General features: G+C 47.3%; 1 protein-coding gene and 1 non-coding gene across 4 annotated transcripts; one reads left to right on the top strand and one right to left on the bottom strand.

The window, feature by feature from the left end:
* Positions 1-1686: 1686 nt before the first annotated feature.
* Positions 1687-1759, bottom strand: TRNAR-ACG (transfer RNA arginine (anticodon ACG)). The gene has a single exon. It is a non-coding gene; the product is annotated as a tRNA-Arg (tRNA).
* Positions 1760-2324: 565 nt separating this feature from the next.
* Positions 2325-20900, top strand: PRMT5 (protein arginine methyltransferase 5). 3 transcript variants are annotated; one of them, XM_078378326.1, is made up of 18 exons: positions 2325-2500; positions 3233-3391; positions 4519-4637; positions 5154-5239; positions 6010-6144; positions 6954-7069; positions 8179-8228; positions 8356-8519; positions 9792-9953; positions 10769-10846; positions 11974-12032; positions 14294-14416; positions 15744-15919; positions 16449-16558; positions 18076-18169; positions 19507-19623; positions 19747-19811; positions 20123-20346. In XM_078378326.1, exons 1-18 carry the CDS (start codon positions 2361-2363, stop codon positions 20132-20134), a joined length of 1965 nt encoding a protein of 654 aa, XP_078234452.1. In that variant the 5' UTR covers positions 2325-2360; the 3' UTR covers positions 20135-20346. The 3 variants fall into 3 exon arrangements, with proteins under 3 accessions (XP_078234452.1, XP_078234451.1, XP_072833130.1); XM_078378325.1 differs by lacking the exon at positions 20123-20346 and adding an exon at positions 20529-20900 and having other exon boundaries at positions 2328-2500; XM_072977029.2 differs by lacking the exons at positions 3233-3391; positions 20123-20346 and adding an exon at positions 20529-20900 and having other exon boundaries at positions 2329-2500.
* The last annotated feature ends 1092 nt before the right edge of the window (positions 20901-21992 follow it).

Here is a 21992-nt window from a genome sequence, read left to right as displayed (position 1 = left end):
CTAGAAGTCTCTGGGATTGTTCTTGGAGCCCATTTCTGCCTTCTTAAAACTTCCTATCCCTAACCATAGATAATAATAGAATTACACTGCTTGGACAAAGCTGTTAATAATCCGAGTGAATAAATGGTGCTGACCGTTCCGATGGTCTGGATAGCTTTTCAGTCTTGATTTTTATCTGAGAACAAAATCAAGTTTGAAATATAATGTCCGAGTTCAATTTCATTCTGTGAAATTTGCTTAGCAGTAGAAGGGTTGTTCCATCTTGACCATCAAGGAGACCCCAATTCAGCCGTTTTGAAACTGACATAACCCCTTTTCTTTCTCCATAATACAGTGTCCTGTTCTATGGATTTTAGCTTTATCCTGCTTCTGCTGAATAAAGCAAGGTGTTTAAAAAGTACCAACTCTTCAGCTGAACCATGAACACGTTTCAGGCTTCTGTTGTGCCGGTTCTGTTATAACAGTACCTGTGCCGGTGAAGAATTAGTTCACTGTATTCTAAATTTTGGATAGATTAGTAGAAACCAGACAGATTCTGTTGTAAAATGGGCTTAGCTAAATATTGCAAGTACGTTGTGGAAAACTTGCTTTACAGAATGACTGAAAGTAGTTTGCAAATCCAATCTTGCAAGGGCCAACTGTTTAATTAGAATGTAGAACGTTGGATGTTTTACATGTTTTCTGAATTTACTAATACATAAACCCATAGACTTTAATTTTAAAAAAATATGAATATAACTAGCAATACTACCTTAGGAAGCCCAAGTGGCCCCATTTTTGCTGTCATTGCACAAGCGGGCAAATATCTTTCTCTTCAAAGGAGCTTTCCCTTAATGACTCGCTGCCCTCAGTAGATCCTTTTAAAAAAGACTTGTTGTGCCTTACTGGTTTGAATATGTTTTTAGTGTTGCTACTGTTTACCATTTGTCAGTATTAGTATTTTTATACTCGCGCTTGTTAGCTTTAAATATTGTCGTACAATGATATAAGCCACCTAGGGTCCTTCTTAAGGAGAAAGATGGGGTAAAAAATACTTTAAACAAACAACTAAACACATTTATACCTCCTGAGGTTCCTCTGTTGCACAAGAGGCCAGCAACTGATTGTGAATTCGGCCAGACCTTGAAAGAACTGAATACCAAAAACATAAATTATCACAACGATACGCCACCAACTCTCCAAGCCTGCCTAAATACTGTATTTTACTTGTGATCTCTGTATTTTGCAGTGTTTCACTCAGTATGTCTGAAGAATTGCACCTGTCCAGGAAAGCTCTCATTAAAATACTGTATAATAGTCTTTAAAGTGCCATGAGGTTTTTGTCTTTAATAATAATAATAATAATAATAAAAATAATAAAAATAATAAAAATATAACAACAACAACAACAACAATAATAATAAATAATAATAATATTCCTTTGGGTTTACCTGATCTGCTTATACAGCCGAACAGGTGACTTTTTTTCTAAATGAATTTAGCTAGTGTACAAAACTGAACACTTGAGGGTTCCAGGGATAAATCTGAATATGAAACAGAGTTGTGGATTTCTGCTTCTAAGAAGGGTGAACTTTTGGTGTGGTATAGAAATAAACCTAAAAGGTCAGGAGAATTTGAAGCTAGAAATTGCTGTGGCATTTTGAGGATTAAAGAGGGAAGTGAGGAGGGAAAAAAAAGTGTCTTTCCCGAGCCAGCCAGGAGTCGAACCTAGAATCTTCTGATCCGTAGTCAGACGCGTTATCCATTGCGCCACTGGCCCTCAGACACGTTAAAGATGTAGAGCGCCCCCCCTTATATAGTATTCGCACAAGCACCCGATGCGGGCTTATCTATAGCTGTATTGTCTGTGTCGCAATGCTTCCTGGGAACGGTTTCTCCTCCATTGTGGCAGCAGTGCATGCTGGTCCTTGTAGTACAAATAGCTCACATAAACGTCTTTAATTTAATAAAAATGGGAACCAACGAAAACGGCTCCGCGTGAAGGCTTGTGAAGTCTCCCCAACAACTCATCCTCGGGTTGGATGATGGAAGAAAAGGGATCAGAGGAGGGAATGAAGGAAAAGTCAGACGACGGGTTGCCCGTCGGGAAATGTAGTCCGTGAAGTCCTCTCCGCCCCGGAGCCTGATGGGAAATGCAACCCGCGCCTCATGCTTCAGCATAGCGATAGAAAGCGACTCCCTTGTCACCGCCCCCGCCTTGGGTTTTGATTGGCTCGACTTTGACCGGGTTGGCTCCTCCCCTCCGTCCTGCCCCGAAGACCCTTCTGTGATTGGTCACCCGTTGAAAGCGTGGCCTCTGATTGGTCCGAGGGGAAGAGCGGGCGTGGTCGGCCGGCTCCGGCTTCTCTGTGTGGCGGGCCATGGCGGCGGCGGCGATGGCGGCAGCAGCGGCGTCCGCGGTCGGTCCGGGAGCAGCCTCGGTGGCTCGCGTCTCCTGCGGGAGAGACCTCAGCTGCGTCCCCGAGGTGGCGGGCACCCTTGGTGCGGTGGCCAGGCAGGGGTGAGGAGAACCACGTGGTTCCCGGGTGACCCTTGACCCTTCTAATCCTGACCCGGTGACCTCTGACCTTTCCCTCTTGGGCTACCTGCGGTCATTCTAGGGCAGGGGGGTGGCTTACTTTCATTTAAGTCCCTCCCCAGATGCTGGTACACATTTGGATGGCCTCTGACCTAAGCAAAGACCCCGCCCCCTGACCTTTGACCCGAACCAAGACTGCAGGGCTGCTGCTGCTGCTCTGTTTTTCCCTGGCAAGGCTCCTGTGCACAATAAGAGGTGCACAGTGGAAAGAAGTGTTTCTGCCAGGGCAGAGATGCTAACTAAATTGGGGTGGAAGAGCATGGTTTCCCCAATGGTGGTGACAAGTTGATTTCTTCTGTTCCTTCTGTGTCATTATGGGGTGTAAGCAATAGTGATCTGTAGCAAAAAAGGGCCAGCTGAACTGTTGAATCAGAAGTATAAGAAGACCTGTGGTGGATCAGACCCAAGACCTGTTTAGTCCAAGGGCAGCAAAAGCAACAGAATCTTGTGGCACTTTAAAAACCATTTATTTGGCGTGAGCTTGGATGGGCTCTGATCCTTTTTTTTTTCAGATGCATCTGAGGTGGTGGGCTGCGGTCCATGAAAGCTGAAATAAAACTTCTTAGTCTTGAAAGTTAGACTCTTGAAAGTTTGCAGCTATCAGGCACCAATGGCTTTCTTCCCAGAGCTGTCCATTTCATATTTTTCATGTAGTGGCCAGCCAGCTGCCTCCAGGAGACCTGCAAGAACAATGAGTCCTACTTATATTCCCCACCAGCTGGCATGCAGAAACCTACCCCCCTATGTTGCAGCTGCTCTACATGATCTAATATATAAAAGCCTGTGGTCTGATGCTGTGAGATGGGAGGAAAGGTGGGTTGGAAATTCACTTTTCAACAGGAGACAGCATCTGTGGGTGTCTGGAAGTGAATTTCGCTTAGCCTCTGGTGACTATTTACAAACTTTTCTCAAGCAATGCTACAGAAGAGCCTCAAGAGATCATTGCAGATAAACCTGATTTTCATTAATATGAGGATAACTTCCTGGGCTCATGGAACTACAGTGGTGCCTCGCATTACAATGTTAATACGTTGCAGCGAAATCGCTGTAGAACGAAAACATCGTAAAGCGAAATTAAAAAGCCCATAGAAACGCATTAAACCCCGATTAATGCCATCCTATGGGCTTGAAACTCACCGTCCAGCGAAGATCCTCCATAGGGCGGCCATTTTCGCTGCCCGTGCAGCGAGGAATCCTTCCCAGAAAAGAGCAGGGAGCCTTTTTTTTTAACCAGAAAAGAGCAGGGAGCCTTTTTTTTAACCCAGTGGCCATTTTGAAACAGCTGGCTGAAAATCGTCATTTTGCAAGAATCGGTTCCCGAAGCAGGGAACCGATCATCAGAAAGCGAAATTCCCCCATAGTAAACATCGTTTTGCGATCGCTTTTGCGATTGCAAAAACTTCGTCGTGATGCGATTTCGTCGTTAAATGGGGCGTTTGTCTTGCGAGGCACCACTGTATGTAAAAGTAGAGCTGTATTAATCTGTACTGAAATACTGTATTTTTACAGAATCACCTTAGATTAACCTTTTTAATCGACTGGTAGCTTATTTTGTTTATTAAAAGTATTTTCTGTCACTTTTCCATTAATAGAAGTGCTCAGGCTGGCATATAATCTAAGTAGCATATTAAATAACATGCATAATATTCAGTGGTAACAGGTGAGAGGCAATAGGTAGGACATGTCATTAATGTACTGAGGATATTAAGTTATATAGCTCAGAAAATAAATGGCCTTGTGTTGCATGTGAAGGCCGTGGGACAGAGTAAGAGCTGATGAGACAACTGTTCCTTAGCAAGACTGGAGAGATCTTTTTCCTGCACATCAGTCTGGCACTACTTAGATGCTGGTGGGAGATGGTCTGGGCTTCTTATCTTTATGTGCCAGGAGCTTAATTGGTCCTAAATTCTTCCTCCCCTATATGATCTCTTATTCTATAGGTTTGATTTCCTCTGCATGCCTGTTTTTCACCCCCGTTACAAAAGGGAGTTTTTCCTCGAACCAGCGAAAAACCGACCAGGACCTCAGACCCGCTCTGACCTGTTGCTCTCAGGAAGAGGTGAGAATTTAGGGCTCTGTGGCCGAAATCCTGCTTGTGGCATAAGCCAAATCGTAACTTTTGGTCCATTCTTTCCTTATAAACCATGCATCCCTGCCCCAATTCCTGCAGGGTGGGGAGTAGAGAGCAACAGTTTAAAAGAGGGAATTAGGCGTACCAAGAATGAAATAGATGGATCTGCTTCTTTTACTTCACCGTGGTTTAATTCTAGTGAATGAATGCCAACCCAACAAATCCTTTCCAGTCTAAACACTGGAATATATTGAGGCTTGGAATTAGACAGAAACCGAGGAGAATGGAATTTCACATTTTGAGGAGAAGCCACTGAGGATACTTGTATAGATGCCCTCAGTATGACGTGGTAGAATTAAAAGAAGAAAAAGAAAAGGAAGGTTCTCTTGATTGGTTTGAAAGGGCATGTTGTATCCTTGGCTTGGGTCTGGGCTCTGAACCCTTTGTCGCCCCCGCTGCCTAAATGCATGATCTCACCCCTATCGTTGTCCTGCTCTCTGATAGATTGGAACACGCTGATTGTGGGCAAACTGTCCCCATGGATCCAGGCTGATTCCAACGTGGAGAAAGTCCGCAGAAATTCGGAGATGGTGAGCGTATTTGGCAGGTGAAGGGGCGGACAGTTGTGCTTTTGGATCATGGGAACACTTGTGCAGGGAGAGTGTTGAAACAGGGCTGCTCGGAAGATGCCCCTTGCAGAGCTGAATTTCGTCCATCATGGGAACTAACCAAATGCAAACATTCTTGGAAATCATAGACATGCAGAAAACTCAAGCTGCCTTTTACAAGGTCAGACGATTGGTCCTTCTTACCCAATAGTTCCCAACCTTGGGTCCCCAGATGTTCTTGGACTGCAACTCCAAGAAGCCTTCACCACTATCTGTGCTGGCCAGGATTTCTGGGAGCTGTAGTCCAAGAACATCTGGGGACCCAAGGTTGGGAAGGAGAGTCCTAGCCCAAATCTGACTGGCAGGGATTTAGCTCTCCATTCTTACAGGCCGGTGTCTTTCCTGGAGATTCTTGGCGTTCCATCTGAATACGAAGCAGAGCTGGCCCTAATTTTTTAGCCTCCAAAAGTAGACACCGTTTAGGTATATTCAGAGCAGTGGAGGTGATGATCATAAACAGGACAGGGATGTTCTGGAAATCTGATTAAAGTCTGCAATAGGGTGTCTGTAAATTCTTAACAAAACTTGGATAGGTTCCTTTTTCTGGATTACAACTCCCAGAAGCCAGGGAATTCTGCTTGAAAAAGATCGCTGTCATTCAGAATTGACTTGAAGGCCCACGTTGATGAATAAGTTGGAAATGACTTGATGACACATAAAGAAACATATCTGTACCTCTCTGCCCTTTGCAGGCCGTGTTGGAAGAACTGAATTTTGGGGCGTACTTGGGGCTCCCTGCTTTCCTTCTACCCCTGACGCAGGCGGAGAACCCCAACTTAGCACGGGTTTTATGCAACCACATCAATACCGGGCATCATACTTCCATGGTATGTCTAATGAGGGCTTTCCACACACCCCCGACTCTCCCAAGAAGCACAAAGCATTTGTAGGGCTGTTCCCTTCATTCCGAGGTGATGCTGCATCTCCAGGGCAGTTCCTTCGTGGATTCATGCATTTTCCATGGGAAATGCCCCAACGATCGCATGCAGACCTTTGTGTACCGAGAGCAAATTATTTTAAAGGAATGTTGTTAATAAAAAGAAATACAGTACAACCTCTATATCTGCAGGGCATGGGTTCCCAGCCTGATGATGCTGAAAACTGTGAATAATAATAAACACTGTACATTGGATGGTAAAATAAATCCAGGAAAAAATATTTTCACATAAATTACAGAACTGGCCACTAGAGGGTGCAGAGACTATGCTAAGTACGTATTCATTTTTTTTTTAAACCAAGAATTCATAGCGCAGTCTCTGGTGCTCTCTAGTGGCTGTTTCTGGTAATACACGTGAAAACATTTTTCCTGTTTTTTTTTTTCTAATTTTAAATAACTTCAGACCGCAGAGACATAAAACTGCAGTTACTGATCCTAGCGGATACGGGGGCCCTACTGTAGTGAAATTGATAAAATGATTTTTTTCCGCCCCTGACGTTATGAACATCTCAACAACTCATGTCCCGCTTGGGACTTCACCCTGTCTCACCCCAGTTTGGGAACTGATGCGCTGCCGAGACACTGGTACAAAAATCCTTCAATGTGCTTTGCGCCTCTGGGACTTGACACTGTGGGGCACTGCTCACGATACACGTTTTTCTTCTTCTCTTCCCTTTTTTTCCCGTCCTCCGATCTCAGTTCTGGATGCGGGTTCCGCTGCTGGCCCCCGAAGACTTGCGGGATGATGTGATTGAAAATGAACCCATGCAGGGAATAGAAGAGGAGAGCGCAGGCGAGGAGAAAACCTGGCAGTGGTGAGTGAAGATTCTGAGAAGGGGCAGGAACCCGGGAAGCCTTCCAAGGAGAGACACCAGTTGGAATGTGGAACATCTAACAATCTTGATAGATTGACCAATAGCTACAGGGAAGAGGTAGAACTTTCAGAGCGGTGTCTCCTGAGATAAGCCTTTGCTGGATTCAACCTAAAGCTTTATAGGAGCAGCGGGATGAATTCTGCCCGCTAGATACAAGAAACCATTTAAGCTAAATATATTCTAGGGCAACTAACCCACCAGATAGTGCTAGATTTCAGCTCCCGTCAAGCTTAGCCAGCCACCACTGGATGAACCTCCTTCACCCACCCCTGGCCTTGGGAGAGTCAACCTCTGGGGGTGACGGGGCCAGAATGGTGGACCCCCTGTAATTTCCAAGGGGCAACGGTTGGCACCATCATTGGGATCGGTGCTGCTGCAGTTCAAGGGATACAGTTTTCTGCTGTAGTTGCCCTAAAAATTCAGAGAAAACTTTCTCTAGCCCAAAAAAGCACTTCATCGTGGAATGCTGCCTCCCTGCAGGGCAGAGTGTCCTGCCTTTCCACGGCTGATTTTCAGCAATATAGAGTAGGACCCCATAGCTGTTGGATCGGTACGCACTGGTTCACTTATCCGTGGTGTGAAAATGTTAAAAGTATTTACAAATCCTAGAAATATCTCTTTCTAAATATGAAATTACCAGATCTGGCCGCTAGAGGGAGCCAGAGTCCATGCTATGCGCAGCAAAGAGTGTTTGCTGTAACCCGTGTTTTTCGGTACCTGCAGGGAGGGCACCTTGGAACCGATCCGCCAAAGATACCAGGGTCCTACTGTACTTTTGTTGCAGCAGCCTCGCCAATTTCACCTGTGCCATTCAGTGACGGCGACACCACAGAGGCGACGGGACTGGGGGTGGTGATTTATGGGTCACCTGCCCAGATTTATCTCAGGGTAGAAGAGATGGAACCCCCTAAACTTGGCAAAAAAAAACCCCATTGGTACTCTTTAATGCCAAAGGAACACAGTTCTGCCTGTCCTGTGGAAAGCTGACCATTAACGGCAAGGTCTTCTGCCTTCCCGCGTGACTAAAAACCCGCTTCTGGCCTTTGCAGGTGGCATAACTTCCGGACGCTGTGCGACTACAACAAGCGTATCGCTGTGGGTAAGTGCGTGACATCAAAAATGGCCACCCCAGAACAGTGGGAAGGGGTGTGTGTGTGGACAATATGCATCTCTTGGTTTCCTTTGACCTCCCCCCCTTTCTTTTTTTCTTTGCTCTTCTTCCTCAGCCCTGGAGGTGGGGCCCGACTTGCCCTCCAACCACGTCATCGACCGCTGGTTGGGGGAGCCCATCAAGGCGGCCATCCTGCCCACCAGCATCTTCCTGACCAATAAGAAAGGCTTCCCAGTTCTCTCCAAGATGCATCAGCGCCTGATCTTTCGCCTGCTGAAGGTCAGCCTCTCCCTTTCGTTTTTCCCTTTCGAAGCCGTTCTCCATCTGGGACGGTCGGGTCCTGCTGAGCCATCTCAGCATCTTATCCTCTTTCCCAGACAGAGACCCTCAACGCATGGGTTGCATGCCAGTTGGCTTATCTAGATGAGTCCAGACGAGACGGAAATGCCTTAGGCTGGGACACTGATTGTCCTTGCAGACGACGGTGTCCGGATGTCTCTGATGGGGTTGCGTTCCCCCTAATGGGCCAAAGTCTGGAAGCGGTTCTGAATCTTGTGCTTTGTGTGGACTCGTAGATGGTCTCTGTGGCTGGAACAAAATAATATGTGCACACTGTACCAATTCTGCACTATTAGGAGAACCCAATCTATAACAGCTTTGTATTAGCCTCACAGTACTAAACCATGCTTTTGAATTGTGCTGGAGGAGGCTCTTGAGAGTCCCCTGGACTGCAAGGAGAACAAACCTATCCATTCTGAAGGAAATCAACCCTGAGTGCTCACTGGAAGGACAGATCCTGAAGCTGATGCTCCAGTACTTTGGCCATCTCATGAGAAGAGAAGATTCCTTGGAAAAGACCTTGATGTTAGGAAAGTGTGAAGGCAGGAGGAAAAGGGGATGACAGAGGATGAGATGGATGGACAGGGTCATCAAAGCTACCAACATGAATTTGACCCAACTCCAGGAGGGAGTGGAAGACAGGAGGGCCTGGCATGCTCTGGTCCATGGGGTCACGAACAGTTGGACATGACTTAACGACTAAACAACAACTAAACCATGCATGGACAGGCCGTCTGAATGACATCTTGCCATCCCAATGTCCTTAGGGACACTTCAGATCAGGTCTAACAGTAAGAATGATCCGTTGGTGAGCCCTGGAGATAGGATCAGCTCTGTAGTAGTTCCTCATTGATATAATACCTTTCCTAGTTCCACGTTCCTTGCTTTGCTGAAACGTTTCCCAGTATACCCAGAATATCTTTGGAGGGTTTTCCAGAAGCTGGAATCAATGTGACGGCAGACGATGAATTCCTGAAAAGGAACCTTGCAAACTCTGGCCGAAACAGTCCTGTACCTTTTGTTTATTTATTGGCCCGTTTCCTCTTGCCTCCATTTCACTTCCCTGCCTGTGCTTTTACATTGCATGTCCCTTGGGGCAGAGACCCGTTCCACCTATACTTTGTGGAGTGCCAGGAAAAAGAAATGGTGCTCTGAAAATTCCTAGCAATGATGCCGTCGCCCCCCCTCTTTTTTCTATTTCCCTTTCTCCAGCTTGAGGTCCAGTTCATCATCACAGGCACCCACCACCACCCCGAAAAGGAGTTTTGCTCCTACCTTCAGTACCTGGAATATCTCAGCCAGAACTGCCCACCGCCGTCCGCCTATGAGCTTTTCGCAAAGGGCTATGAGGACTATCTCCAGTCTCCGCTGCAGGTAACCCTTCCTTTCCCAGGTGGTTGCTAAAGGGAGGCTCTCCTTCCAGCTGAGGCTACTCCAGACAGGCCTGGGCGGGTTGCTGCTTCTCGCCCTTCCTCCCTCTTCGCTGAATGGTCCTCGAGGTCAAGCCAAACCCAACTTGTGAAAAGAGCCTCGTGATGCAGTGGTTAAAGTGCAGGACTGCGGCCAAGACTCTGCTCAGGACCTGAGTACGAGCCTGGGCTCAAGGTCGCTAGCTCGCCTCAGCCTTTTCCATCCTTCCGAGATCAAAGAACTCTGGGGTGGGGCAATGTGTAGCCTGCATCATCATCATCTATTTATTTATTTATATTGCGCTCTATAGCAGAGCGCATTCCAATAAAAACTGTTAAAATACAACAATAGCATAATTACAATGATAAAAACCATACAGTGAGTAATTATCATTCAATAAGACAACAATCAAAATAACTATAACAACAATATAACAATTGAGATACGGTAATTCTATCCCAATAATGGCCTGTTTCCATTAAATTGTTAACCACCCAGAGAGCCCTTTGAGTGCTATGGAGTCGTATTTAAGCAGCAGACCCTTGGTTTTGAACCCTTGGGAGTAACCGAATCCTGCCATCCACGTGTGTTTGGCAGGTTCCCCGCCACACTTACTGGATTCACTTAATTCTGTTTACTGAGTGTCCTTCCGAGACGGCCTTTCTCTCAACGAGGGGGGGGGACCCACGGGGGCTCGGTCCGTTCTCTGCTTCTGGCCCTCTGCCTTTTGCCCCCTCGCTACAAACAAGACTCCTCTTCTTGGTGCTTTCTCCTTCTAGCCCTTGATGGACAATTTGGAATCGCAGACATACGAGGTTTTTGAGAAGGACCCCATCAAGTACTCCCAGTACCAACAGGTGAGCTCGTGTTCCCAAGGGGATCAGACTTTGCTGAGACGGGGTTCGGGCAAGGGGGATGAGCAAACCTGGGAGATCGGGGCCAGTTCTCCCACCCCAAGGCCTGCTGGAGGAGCCACCCACCCCCTTCTCCTGAGTTCGAAACTGGAAGGGGCGAGGGTCCCTTGAGCTTTTCGGGGTGTGTGAGTGAACATATAGCATAATGTATATGGTTGTGCATGTGTATGAGCATATACGTACAGTGGTGCCTCGCACAGCGAGGTTAAGCCGTCCCGAATTAACCCTCGTTGTGTGAAACATCGCTGAGCGGGGCAGAAAAGCCCATTGGAACGCATTAAACAGTGTTTAATGCGTTCCAATCGGCTGCTGTACTCACCGTTCAGCGATGTTTCTCCGATGGCCGGCAGCCATTTTCGCGCCCTTGGTAAGTGAGTGGAGGGCGCGAAAACGCTGCGCGCAGCCACTTCGGCTATTCTGGCAGCGTTTTCGCGCCCTCCCCTTGCTTACCAAGGGCGCGAAAACGCTGCAGCTGGCCATTTCGGCTGTTCTGGCGGCCATTTTGAAGCCACGGAACAGCTGATCGGCGGGTCACAAAGCGAAGGTCGGTAAGCGAACTGCTTACCGACCTTCGCTCTGCGATTTTCGCCCATTGGGGGCATCGCTCTGCGATCGCATTAGCGATCACAAATGCGTCACCGTAGAGCGAATTCATCGCTCTACGGGGCGCTCGTGCGAGGCACCACTATATTTAAATACTGTAACTGAGGTGTTTATTCTCCATGGGGATATGCACCTTCTGAAGTTCCTGGATGCTTCAGTTTTATTTCCTTCCTTTCACACGGGGAAGAGGAACACATCCTGCATTCAGGATCGCTAAGGGTCAGGAAGCATCGCGTGGGGTTGCTGCTAATATCTGAGGCAAGGAAAGGCCCTTGGGAGGAGTAAGCATGAGTGAACAGGGGGTTGAAAAGGAAAGGCTGAAGCACACGGAAGCGTGTGCAAGAATGGCTGTATAAGAAGAATATCTGCTAAGTGAAGATTTGAGGGAGATCCATTACTGGCCAGACGGGGAAGGCCAAGCTGAATTCCGCAGACGAGATTCCAACCCGTACTTTTCTTCCCTTCAGGCGATCTACAAGTGCCTGCTAGACCGTGTGCCCGATGAGGAGAAAGAAACAAACGTTCAGTGAGTAGGAATCCCAGCTTTTCACGAGGCTTGCTGGGCGTTGGCCTCGTCCTTGCCACACGATCATCTTGGCCAGGCCGTCTTTCTGTTCAGCTGCTCCTACGGCCCACTTTAGTGGAAAAGAAATGCCGGTCCCTTAGAATAAGCCGGATCCCAAGTTGAAATGGATCTTCCGTCTGCTGACTCCAAAAGACGCTCATGCTCTGAACTCCTAGACTCTCTTGCACGGTCTTTTCCCAGCTGCTCAAGGAAAACAGCAGCACATTTACTGCCAGTTCTTCTAGGGCAGGGGGTTCCCCGACTTTGGGCTCCCCAGAGGCTCAAGGGCTACAACTCCCAGAAATCCAGGGGGAACCCAGTTCATGGTGAAGGCTTCTGGGAGTTGCAGTCCAAGAAAGTCTGGGGGACCCCAGGTGGGGAATCATGGCGCTTAGCGGAGAGTGTGATATTCCACCACTCCCAAGCACCTGAAGAAAAACGTGTTTTAATCAGTCACCTACGTTTTCCTATATTTTGGTCATGTTTTTCTTTTACTCAAACCAAAGCTTTGTTCCAAAAATAATTGGAACAGACAATTCAAGGGGAATGGAGATGTCCTTCTTTTTATACTTACCTTGTTAAGATGATGGGAGATCCCATTAGGGACGGAGCCTTTTTTTACCCCTCCTCTTCCTCGTTAAGATTCTCCAGCTTCTCTTTTTTATTTATTTATTTATTTATTTTTGCTGGCTTTGTGGAAAATGCTTTGGCTCCCAAGTTTCTCTGGGCCAAAGCCTTCTGGGAACTGGTGGCCCTAAAAGAGATATTTTGCCATCCCATTCCATCATGGCTTTGCCCCAAGGAAGGACCTTTGGGGGGGGAGCAAGGCATGAGTCACGTGACCAGCTGAGGAGCTCCCGGGTTATGCAGAGAGGTGCTTGTGGCAGCCATACTGAAGGTGGAGGGGAAGAGGAGGAGGGTGGAGGCAGTGGCTGTTGGTTCAGGCAGCAGAGAGCTGGGTACGCCTCGGTCCCCTCAAACTGGGCCGCAAGACTTTGCCGTTTTTGCAGCAGCAAATCAATGCAGCCACTTCCTTGGAAATCAGTTGGAATAAACTTAATTAAACACAGCGGGATCTACTACTGAGTAGGTATAAGACCAGACTGCATGTACATTGGTGCCTCGCTTGACAATGTTAATTCGTTCCAGCGAAATCGCTGTAGAGCGAAAACATCAAGCGAAATAAAAAAAACCATTGAAATGCATTGGAAACTGGTTCAGTGCGTTCCAATGGGCTCAATACCTGCTCGTCCAGCGAAAATCCTCCATATGGTGGCCATTTTCGGTGCCTGTATAGCGAGGAATCTGTCCTAGAAAACGGGGGGGGGGCATTTTGAAAGCTGGCGACCATTTTGAAACAGGGAACCGATCAACGTGAAGCGAAAAAACCCAATCTAAACATCATTTTGCGGTCGCTTTTGCGATCATAAAAACTTCAGCGTTAAGCGGATTCGTCGTTAAACGGGGTAATCGGCATGACTATTGGTTAAAATGAAGGCACCTAGTTTCTGTTTAACAATAGGCCAGGAGAAGTTGGCTTAACAGGTTTGAAGGAACTTCCTTTATTGCTGACATGCAGTAAACACATCAGCATTCATGAAAAAGGAAGGCCTATCTGGATAGCCTGAGGCCAACCCTTCTCTTCACTTGCCTCATAACATGGTGATCCCTGTGTGTTCCATGGTGTTTTCTGAATATGGGGTTATTGCCATGTTCTTTAGTTTGGTGGCTCCCAACCTTGGCTCAACAGAAGTTCGTGGAATGCAACTCCCAGAAGCCTTCACTACGAGCTGTGCAGGCCGGGATTTATGGGAACTGTAGTCCAAGAACATCTGGGGGACCCAAGGTTGGGAGCCATTCGGTGAACCTCTTTGGAACTGGAAGTGGCGGCGGAAGGGGGAATCCTGGGCACAGAGGTGCCTCAAGACCCCACTCTGGATCTGCTGCCACCGTCAGCTGCTCTGGATCCACCTGTCAAAGCACCAGCACCGCGGGGGGCGGGGGAGAGTAATGATCCGGCGACTTGTGGCTTGCGTGCCTGCAGAAAGGGCTCTGCGTGCCACAGATTCGCCATCGCTGTTCTACTTGGGAGATGAATTTCAGGGGTGTTGCTTTTGGCTCACGTTGCCTAGAAAACAAGCTTTTGAAACGGGCCATTGGTTTCATCCCTCTCAGACTTAATAATAGCTTTTATTTTTTTTCTACCATTCCCAAATCCTCAGGGTGGTGATGGTGCTGGGAGCAGGACGGGGCCCCCTCGTGAACGCCTCGCTGCGGGCGGCGCGGCAGGCCGACCGACGCATCAAGATTTATGCTGTGGAGAAAAATCCAAATGCAGTTGTGACGTAAGTCCTTCTGAAGCCCCCCCACCCCAACCGAACGGGAGCATTCGGCGTGTGAGCACTGTTCTGTGAGAAGACCATGGAAAATAGCTGGGGGGGGGTTTAGGTCTTGAGAGCCAGAGTTCGAGAGTTCGACTCCCCCGTGGTGCCTGCTGGGGAGGGGCTGGACTGGATGATCCACAGGTTCCCTTCCAGCTCAGCAGTTCTAAGAGGATGATGATGAGAATCCACCCCGAACTCCCTTTTGTCTGCTACTGTGAGGAAAGAGAGCCAAGCTTTGTAGAATCTGGGTAGTCCAATCTGCGGGAAATATTTATTCTGAATATTTCATTAATGCATTTTATTTCATTCTTTATCCCAGTTTCCCCCAACAAGGCACCCTCCAAACATGTTGGACTACGACACCCATTGTTGCCAACCCACATGGCCAGTAATAATGGGTGATGGGGTTTCTAGACCAGTTGCTTGGGAGTTGCGAAGTTGGGGGAAGAATGCTTTCGTCATCAAGAACAGAAAAAAAAAGAATTCAGACTGATAACAGGCATCAGTAGCGTGAAATACAAGGCGTGTCACACAAGGAAGAAGGGATGGGGAGGGAAGAGGAGAAAGAAAAACACGCTCAGCCACCATCTTTTGTAATACAGTTCTAAGAGTAATTAGCTGGGGCCGAAATGGTTCAGACAGGCTCAGTGGCAAAACACCCAGAACTGCAATTTCCTCTGCCGTTTTGCCTCCCCTCTGGGGATGATCTATCTGAAGGGGTGAGTTGCAATATGGGGTGACCAGTGCCATCATCTTATGTCTCCAAGTTATAAACAGGTAACTGGTTGCCACATCATGACTTTAAAGGTGCAGGTTTTATCTTTGGGTGTCCTCCAACACACATCATCCTGCCAACCTAGCCGTTCAAAAGCATGCAAATGCGAGTAGATAAATAGGTACCACCATGGTGGGAAGGTCAACGGCGTTCTGTGTCTAGTCACGCTGGCCACGTGACCATGGAAACGGTCCTCGGACAAACACTGGCTCTACGGCTTGGAGACGGGCTTGAGCACCGTGCCCTAGAGTCGGACACAACTGGACTCAATGTCAAGGGGAACCTTGACATTGCTACATCTAGCAGTGACTGTTTATCAGGTATCAGGTGTTCTCTTTGCCCGTATGTCTCCGCAACCTTCTTGCAAAGTTCACGTGCGTTCCCCGGGGCCATCAAACCGCGGGGACACATCCCGGTTGAGCACAGCATGTAAAGGGAGCCTTGCAGATGAAGGAGAGAGAGATCTCTGCTCTCTCGGGGGCACGACAACTTTTCTCGGTCTCCTTCCTGCAGGTTGGAGAGCTGGCAATACGAGGAGTGGGGTTCTCAGGTGACGGTGGTTTCCCGCGACATGCGGGAATGGGAGGCGCCGGAGAAGGCCGACCTCATGGTGTCGGAGCTGTTGGGGTCGTTCGCCGACAACGAGCTCTCCCCGGAATGTCTCGACGGGGCCCAGCACTGCCTGAAAGGTGAGGCTGGCACGTTGAATGCAGCAGAATGAGTCGGGGGTGCAAAATGTGAACACCGTGACTGAGGTTGTAACCCAGAGGGAGTGGGAAGAGGGGGAATCGTATTCCCTTGATCCCTCTGAGAGCACTTTTTAATTGTCACATAAGTCAGGTTGGGGTGGGGGCAGAACCACTCTTCAAGCTCAAAAAATCCAGATTGGAAGAGAACATATTGACACTTTGGGGTTTTGCATGACTCAATCTTTGACCCCCTTTTTTGTCGTTTCTTTACCCACTTCCACCAGAGGTTTGCTCCCTGAATGATTGGCAGCGATTCCCAACTTTGGGTAAGCCAGCTGTTCTTGGACTGCAACTCCCAGAAACCCCCAGGCAGCACAGCTGGTGGTGAAGGCTTCTGGGAATTGCAGTCCAAAAATATCTGAGTTACTAGAGGTTGGGAACCACTGTGCTCGGGGAATCAGCTGAGCTAAATGTCTCACCCCACATCTTAACCCTTGGAGCCTTTCTCCCCTGTTCTTTCCCTTCTCAGAGGGGGGCGTGAGCATCCCTTGCGATTATACCTCCTTCTTGGGCCCCATCTCCTCCTCGAAGCTTTACAACGAAGTCCGTGCCTGCCGTGAGAAAGACCGGGATCCAGAGGTGAGATGTTCTCTGTGGTTTTTGCACGAAACCTCCGCAGCGCTGTCGTTTCTCCATGCTAGAGAGCACAAATGCCGTCCTTGGAAAAGCAGAATCCTCTGCGGCCTGTAAAAATGTCAGAGATTTAAAAAAAACAAATGGAAATTAACTAGCTTAAGCCAGAGCATACAAGGGATGTAAAAGGCAGGGTCATAAAAAAAGGGGGTTCTAAAATTTGTCATTGACGGCATGTCCTAAAATCTGCTTGTCAAGGCTGTGAGACCCATCATTTAAAACAACAGAGAGATTTATGTATTATCTGAACAGTGTAGGCACTTGTTATGTCAGCGTTCATAATATAGATTCCAACCCACAGAAGTTTATGATCTGTTAAATGTGCTAAATCAGGGCATGGAAATCTTTACTTGCTTGGTCTACAACTCCCAGAAGGGTGGCTGGCGGTTCTGTAGGTGGTGACCCCCCCCTACTCCCCACCAAGTAGCCCCCTTACTTATCGGGGGCCACAAGAAGCTGAATGTAAAATGTCTGGGTTTATTATTACAATTCATTTTTTGTTTGATGATGACATATTTTTAAATTTTTCCCAAATCGCAGTCCTTGTTGTTTTTGATACAGCATCACTGCTCCTGTTACGATTCATAAAGACCTTGTGAGGAGGTCCCAAAATTCTTGTGAGGTTACAGATTTTTAAAGTCCAGGGAGTGTTAAGAGCTGTACATTGTTGTAAATAGGGCTTCCTATTTGATTTTTAAAAAATTCTCAAAGCCAAAAAAACACAACCAAACCACGCCTGTAGCCTTGAGCTGCTGTGTGAATGCTTGAATTTGCTTATACTGTAATCTAATGCTCGCTGTTTGTAATAGGCCAGTGTAGAAAACAGAAGGGTTGACGTCCATTTTAATGGACAGAGTAGATTTGATTTTTGTCCTTTTTTTTTCAAGCTGGCTTACGGCTGAGTAGAACAATTACAAATTGAACATAGAATGTGTAAAAACCAGCAGCATCTGGAAGAGCAGTGTTTTGGGGAGAATAACCGTGAATTATGAACTGGGGTGGGTAATGTCCAGGGCCCCAGTATGCCCCCCCTCAACCCAGATACAGACATAAATTTTGTGAACGTTATAAAGGTGTCAAGCGCTCTGAGGGATAAGGGCAATTTTGTCACACTTTCAACCTGCTCTAGACCAGAGGGGAAGGTACTTTTTCTGAAACTGAGACCTCCCTTGTCCTGAAAATATTGGAAAGTCACTATAGGACGTAAAGGATTTTTAAATTAAAACAGTCTGGATTTGGGGTCTCTGGAATTTTTCCATCCTCATTCTGATTTGATGCTGTTGAAGGTGGGAAGTTCTGGGTTCAGATCTCGACCGTGGAAGTTCACTGGGAGTATGGAACTGGTGAAAGCTCTATTTGGGTTGCTCTAAGTCGATTCCAGTTTGATGACACAGAAGTAATTAAAGTGCGAAAGCAAGTACATGACTCACGCTTGGTTTCCTTCCTGTCTTTTTCCTCTTCAGGCTCAGTTTGAAATGCCTTACGTTGTTCGGCTTCACAACTTCCACCAATTAGCACCCCCTAAACCTTGCTTCTCCTTCAGACATCCCAACCCAGGTAGGAAAAGAACTGGATCTGACCCAGCCATGCTTAGGGGGATGAGCAGGGGAGCACCAGGATACTCTCAGTTCTGTAGTTGGGAAGAAGACTGGTGATTGTGGTTTAGTCGTTAAGTCGTGTCCGACCCTTCGTGACCCCCATGGACCAGAGCACGTCAGGTCCTCCTGCCTTCCACTGCCTCCCAGAGTTGGGTCGAATTCATATTGGTCGCTTCGATGCCCCTGTCCAGCCACCTCATCCTATGTCGTCCCCTTCTCCTCTTGCCTTCACACTTTCCCAACATCAGGGGCTTTTCCAGGGAGTCTTCTTTTCTCATGAGATGGCCAAAGGATTGGAGCCTCAGCTTCAGGATCTGTCCTTCCAGTGAGCACTCAGGGTTGATTTCTTTCAGAATGGATAGGTTTGTTCTCCCTGAAGTCCAGGGGACTCTCAAGAGTCCCCTCCACCACCACAATGCAAAAGCATCCATTCTTTGGCAGTCAGCTTTCTTTATGGTCCAGCTCTCACTTCCATATATCGCTACTGGAAAAACCATAGCTTTGGGTATGCGGACCTTTGTCGGCAAGGTGGTGTCTCTGCTTTTTAAGATGTTGTCTAGGTTTGTCATCCATTTCCTCCCAAGAAGCAGGCATCTTTTGATTTCGTGGCTGCTGTCACCATCTGCAGTGATCAGGGAGCCCATGAAGGTAAAATCTGTCACTGCCTCCATCTTTTCCCCTTCTATTTGCCAGGAGGTGATGGGGCCAGTGGCCATGATCTTGGTTAGAAGACGGGTAGCTATGCCTTTCAAAATAGTACAATTGCCAAAACAACCCTCCCCCCAAAAAACCTGGCTTGAAATAGACAGAGGAGCTGCTCTCCCACTCTCCATAAGAAATCATGGGTTTTGATAGCGCAGTAAAAAAAGAGGAAAAAGCTGCTTGTTCATGGTACACAGTCCAAAAACAAAGGAAGGTCAAGAACTTTATGAGACCATTAAAGTCTAGGACACAGAAACTAAGTTTTGACTGCACCAGTCTCCATTATGTGCTGGGGCCGATATGGGAAAAAGAGTTTCAAAATCTATTTCAGAACTTGCTTTAATTAAGGAATACGGTCCACACATCTGGCCATGGGATTTTGGAACCTCTCTTTTCTCTGCAGCAGCCCCAGCTCTGGGATGCTGCTAAAGACTCGTTGAGAGTCAAAAGCTAGCCTTTTTGTGTAAGGTTTTAATGCTTTAATAGAGGCACCGTCCACCTTTGTCCCTGGATCACGTCTCTCTCCTCTGTATCCTTGAAGGAGTGTGACTCTGGATGATCCTAGTCCCCTCACCATTTTTCCCCCACCTGCAGACTCTATCAAAGATAACAACCGCTACCAGACGCTCGAGTTCCAGGTCAATGTGAACACCGTGCTTCATGGTTTTGCTGGGTACTTTGAGACCACCCTCTATGGAGACATCACTCTCAGTAAGTGGACTGAGGAGAAGTCGGGCTCTTAGATAAGGGGGGGAGTTGGGAACAGATGGTACGGTTTTGATGCTACAGAACATGCCACTTCCTCTGTTTTCCTCCATTTGCCCTCCCATCTAGGTATTCGTCCGGAAACTCACTCACCAGGCATGTTTTCATGGTTCCCTATTTTCTTCCCCATCAAGGTTAGTGCCTCCTTAAAGACTCTCCATGGGGGAGTAAGTCTTTTATCAACAAGCTCTGTATGTCTCTATCTTTTTCTTGTTTCCAATGGTTTTATTTTCTCATAACTTTGTTCACACACACACTAGTTCTCTTAAGCCAGTAGGAATGGTTAGATTTCTCACTTGGGTAAGAAAATCTGGGCATCCATGAGTGAGAAAAGCGTAACAAAAAAGTCAGTTTAGAATTGTACAAGCGAAAAGAACCAGCAAAGTGTGCTGCTTATATACCACGCCGTAGAACCCTCTGGACAGTTTACAATTTAATTATGCAGGCTATGCATTGAATACACACAGACCTCAGCACTCTGAATACTCAGTTTATTGACCTCAGAAGGATGGAAGGCTGAACAAACCTTGAGCCAGCTACCTCGGCTTGAACCCAGGGTCGTGAGCAGAGTTTTGGCTGCAGTACTGCAGTTTAACCACTGTGCCATGAAGCCTGTAGTTGTCATTTTCAGTTTTTAAAAATGTTCAATAAAAAAGAGAAGAAGTTGAAGACCTGTCTAATTATGCTTTGCAGTAGCATTCACCTCTGCAGATTGATCTTATGCAGTTTTCTGCCAGGAGTTCCGCTGCGAAGGGATGTAGATTTATAGGTGTAGATTCCTCAACTGAGTTGGGGACAGTATATTCTTGACTACTGAATGGCCTCTGCTATTTACTGTCTTCTCTCCCTAGCAACCTATGAGCGTGCAGGCAGGCGAGCGTATCCGGGTGGCCTTCTGGCGTTGCAGCACCTCCAAGAAAGTTTGGTACGAGTGGGCTGTAGTTTCCCCCATGTGCTCTGTCATCCACAACCCCACGGGACGTTCCTACACAATTGGATTGTGAGCAGGAGTTCAGTCCATTCTCATGAACAGCATCCCCATTGCCTCTCACCCTGAGACACAAGAGAACGTCCTCCACTCCAGCATGAAAGACTTGATTTTTGTTTATAGAGGCACAAGGTCTCCCCACGTTTGCTGGGTGAAAGTCAACTTTCATTGAATCCCTCCTGCTTTGATCATGTCTTTCTGGTCTTTAAATTTCAATAAAGTTGCTGAAGTTTGAGCTCCTGCCTCTCACGAAAGCCTGTAGATAAGCCGTGTAAAAAAAGTGGCTCATCCTTTTGAGAGTTCGCTGTCATACAACCGCCCTGGGCTTCGATGGCTTTGGATAAAAGTTTGAGGAGTGTTGTGGGAGGCGTGGGTATGATAGATGAATAGAACTTCCATGTGCAGAATCAGTCACTCTGTGCAGACATTTCCATAGGGCTGAATTTGAGGTACACAGCACACCCAAAAATATGTTATATCTTTGCATATTGAGTGTGAGTGTTGGCTGACCATTGTTATTGAGTTATTGGGATCAGGAGAAGCAGACTTCTTCAGATACGTTTTGATCTTCGGAGACAAAAGGATGCTCAACAGCTCGAGGGGCCCCGTGTCTGAGATTTCTCTGCCTCGTTTGCACCAGTGCTGGTCTGAGCCAGTAGAATGGTTACTGCGCTCTGTTTTGTAAGCCCGTCCTGATGATAGTTTTCACAGCTGAATGCTTCTGTTTTTGCTCATCCATTTATTGGGATCATGAAGTCATGTCAGGGAAATGAATTGCAAACCCGTTTAAATTTACAGCCGTGCCGTGCTCCTCTGGAAGGCTTGCCAAAAGCCATATATATGCAAAGGAGAGGTATCCCTGGGGCGGAAAGACAGTCTGGCAGAGGGTGCCACAAAAACACGCGGAGTAGAGTGCATAAATTAGGGTGGCCGCGTGGCTCCTTCTGGGCAAGGCTGTCCTCCGTTTGAACAGCTGCCAGGGAACCACCTCTATTTGAAGGGCTGTCGGACTGGAGTTTGGTTTAAAAATAAAACTCCAGGAGGAAGATTGGAGGCTTTGTCACTAGCCGTCCTCATTTCGCATCACACAGGGCAGCATCTTCCCCCGCTTTTACAACATCATAAATTGCAAATATGGAAATCTGGCCTCTTTTGTTGCCTTTCTCCCCCCCCCCCTTAATTTGGAAGGCCTTTTTTTCATGATGTGCCAATGGCTACTTTGAGGGTGTGAAATCAGTACACACGCCAAATGCGTGGTGTGCTTTAAACAAAGCATCCCGTGCACAGGGGAAGACGTGGCCTGGGGCATAGCAAGCCGTGAGGAGAA

Source organism: Pogona vitticeps, chromosome 6 (genome assembly GCF_051106095.1).
Source record: "Pogona vitticeps strain Pit_001003342236 chromosome 6, PviZW2.1, whole genome shotgun sequence".
Taxonomy (NCBI): domain Eukaryota; kingdom Metazoa; phylum Chordata; class Lepidosauria; order Squamata; family Agamidae; genus Pogona; species Pogona vitticeps.
The sequence above is the reverse complement of the archived record's forward strand: the minus strand, read 5'-3'. Positions and strand labels throughout refer to the sequence as shown.

What these genes read in the sequence shown, in the direction of transcription:
- PRMT5 (XM_078378325.1), top strand. Translation starts at nt 2,361, where the DNA reads ATGGCGGCGGCGGCGATGGCGGCAGCAGCGGCGTCCGCGGTCGGTCCG. An exon ending in GCTGTGAGATGGGAGGAAAG is followed by an intron (nt 3,392 to 4,518) that starts GTGGGTTGGAAA and finishes CTTATTCTATAG; the next exon opens with GTTTGATTTCCTCTGCATGC. An exon ending in CTTCAGACATCCCAACCCAG is followed by an intron (nt 18,170 to 19,506) that starts GTAGGAAAAGAA and finishes CCCCACCTGCAG; the next exon opens with ACTCTATCAAAGATAACAAC.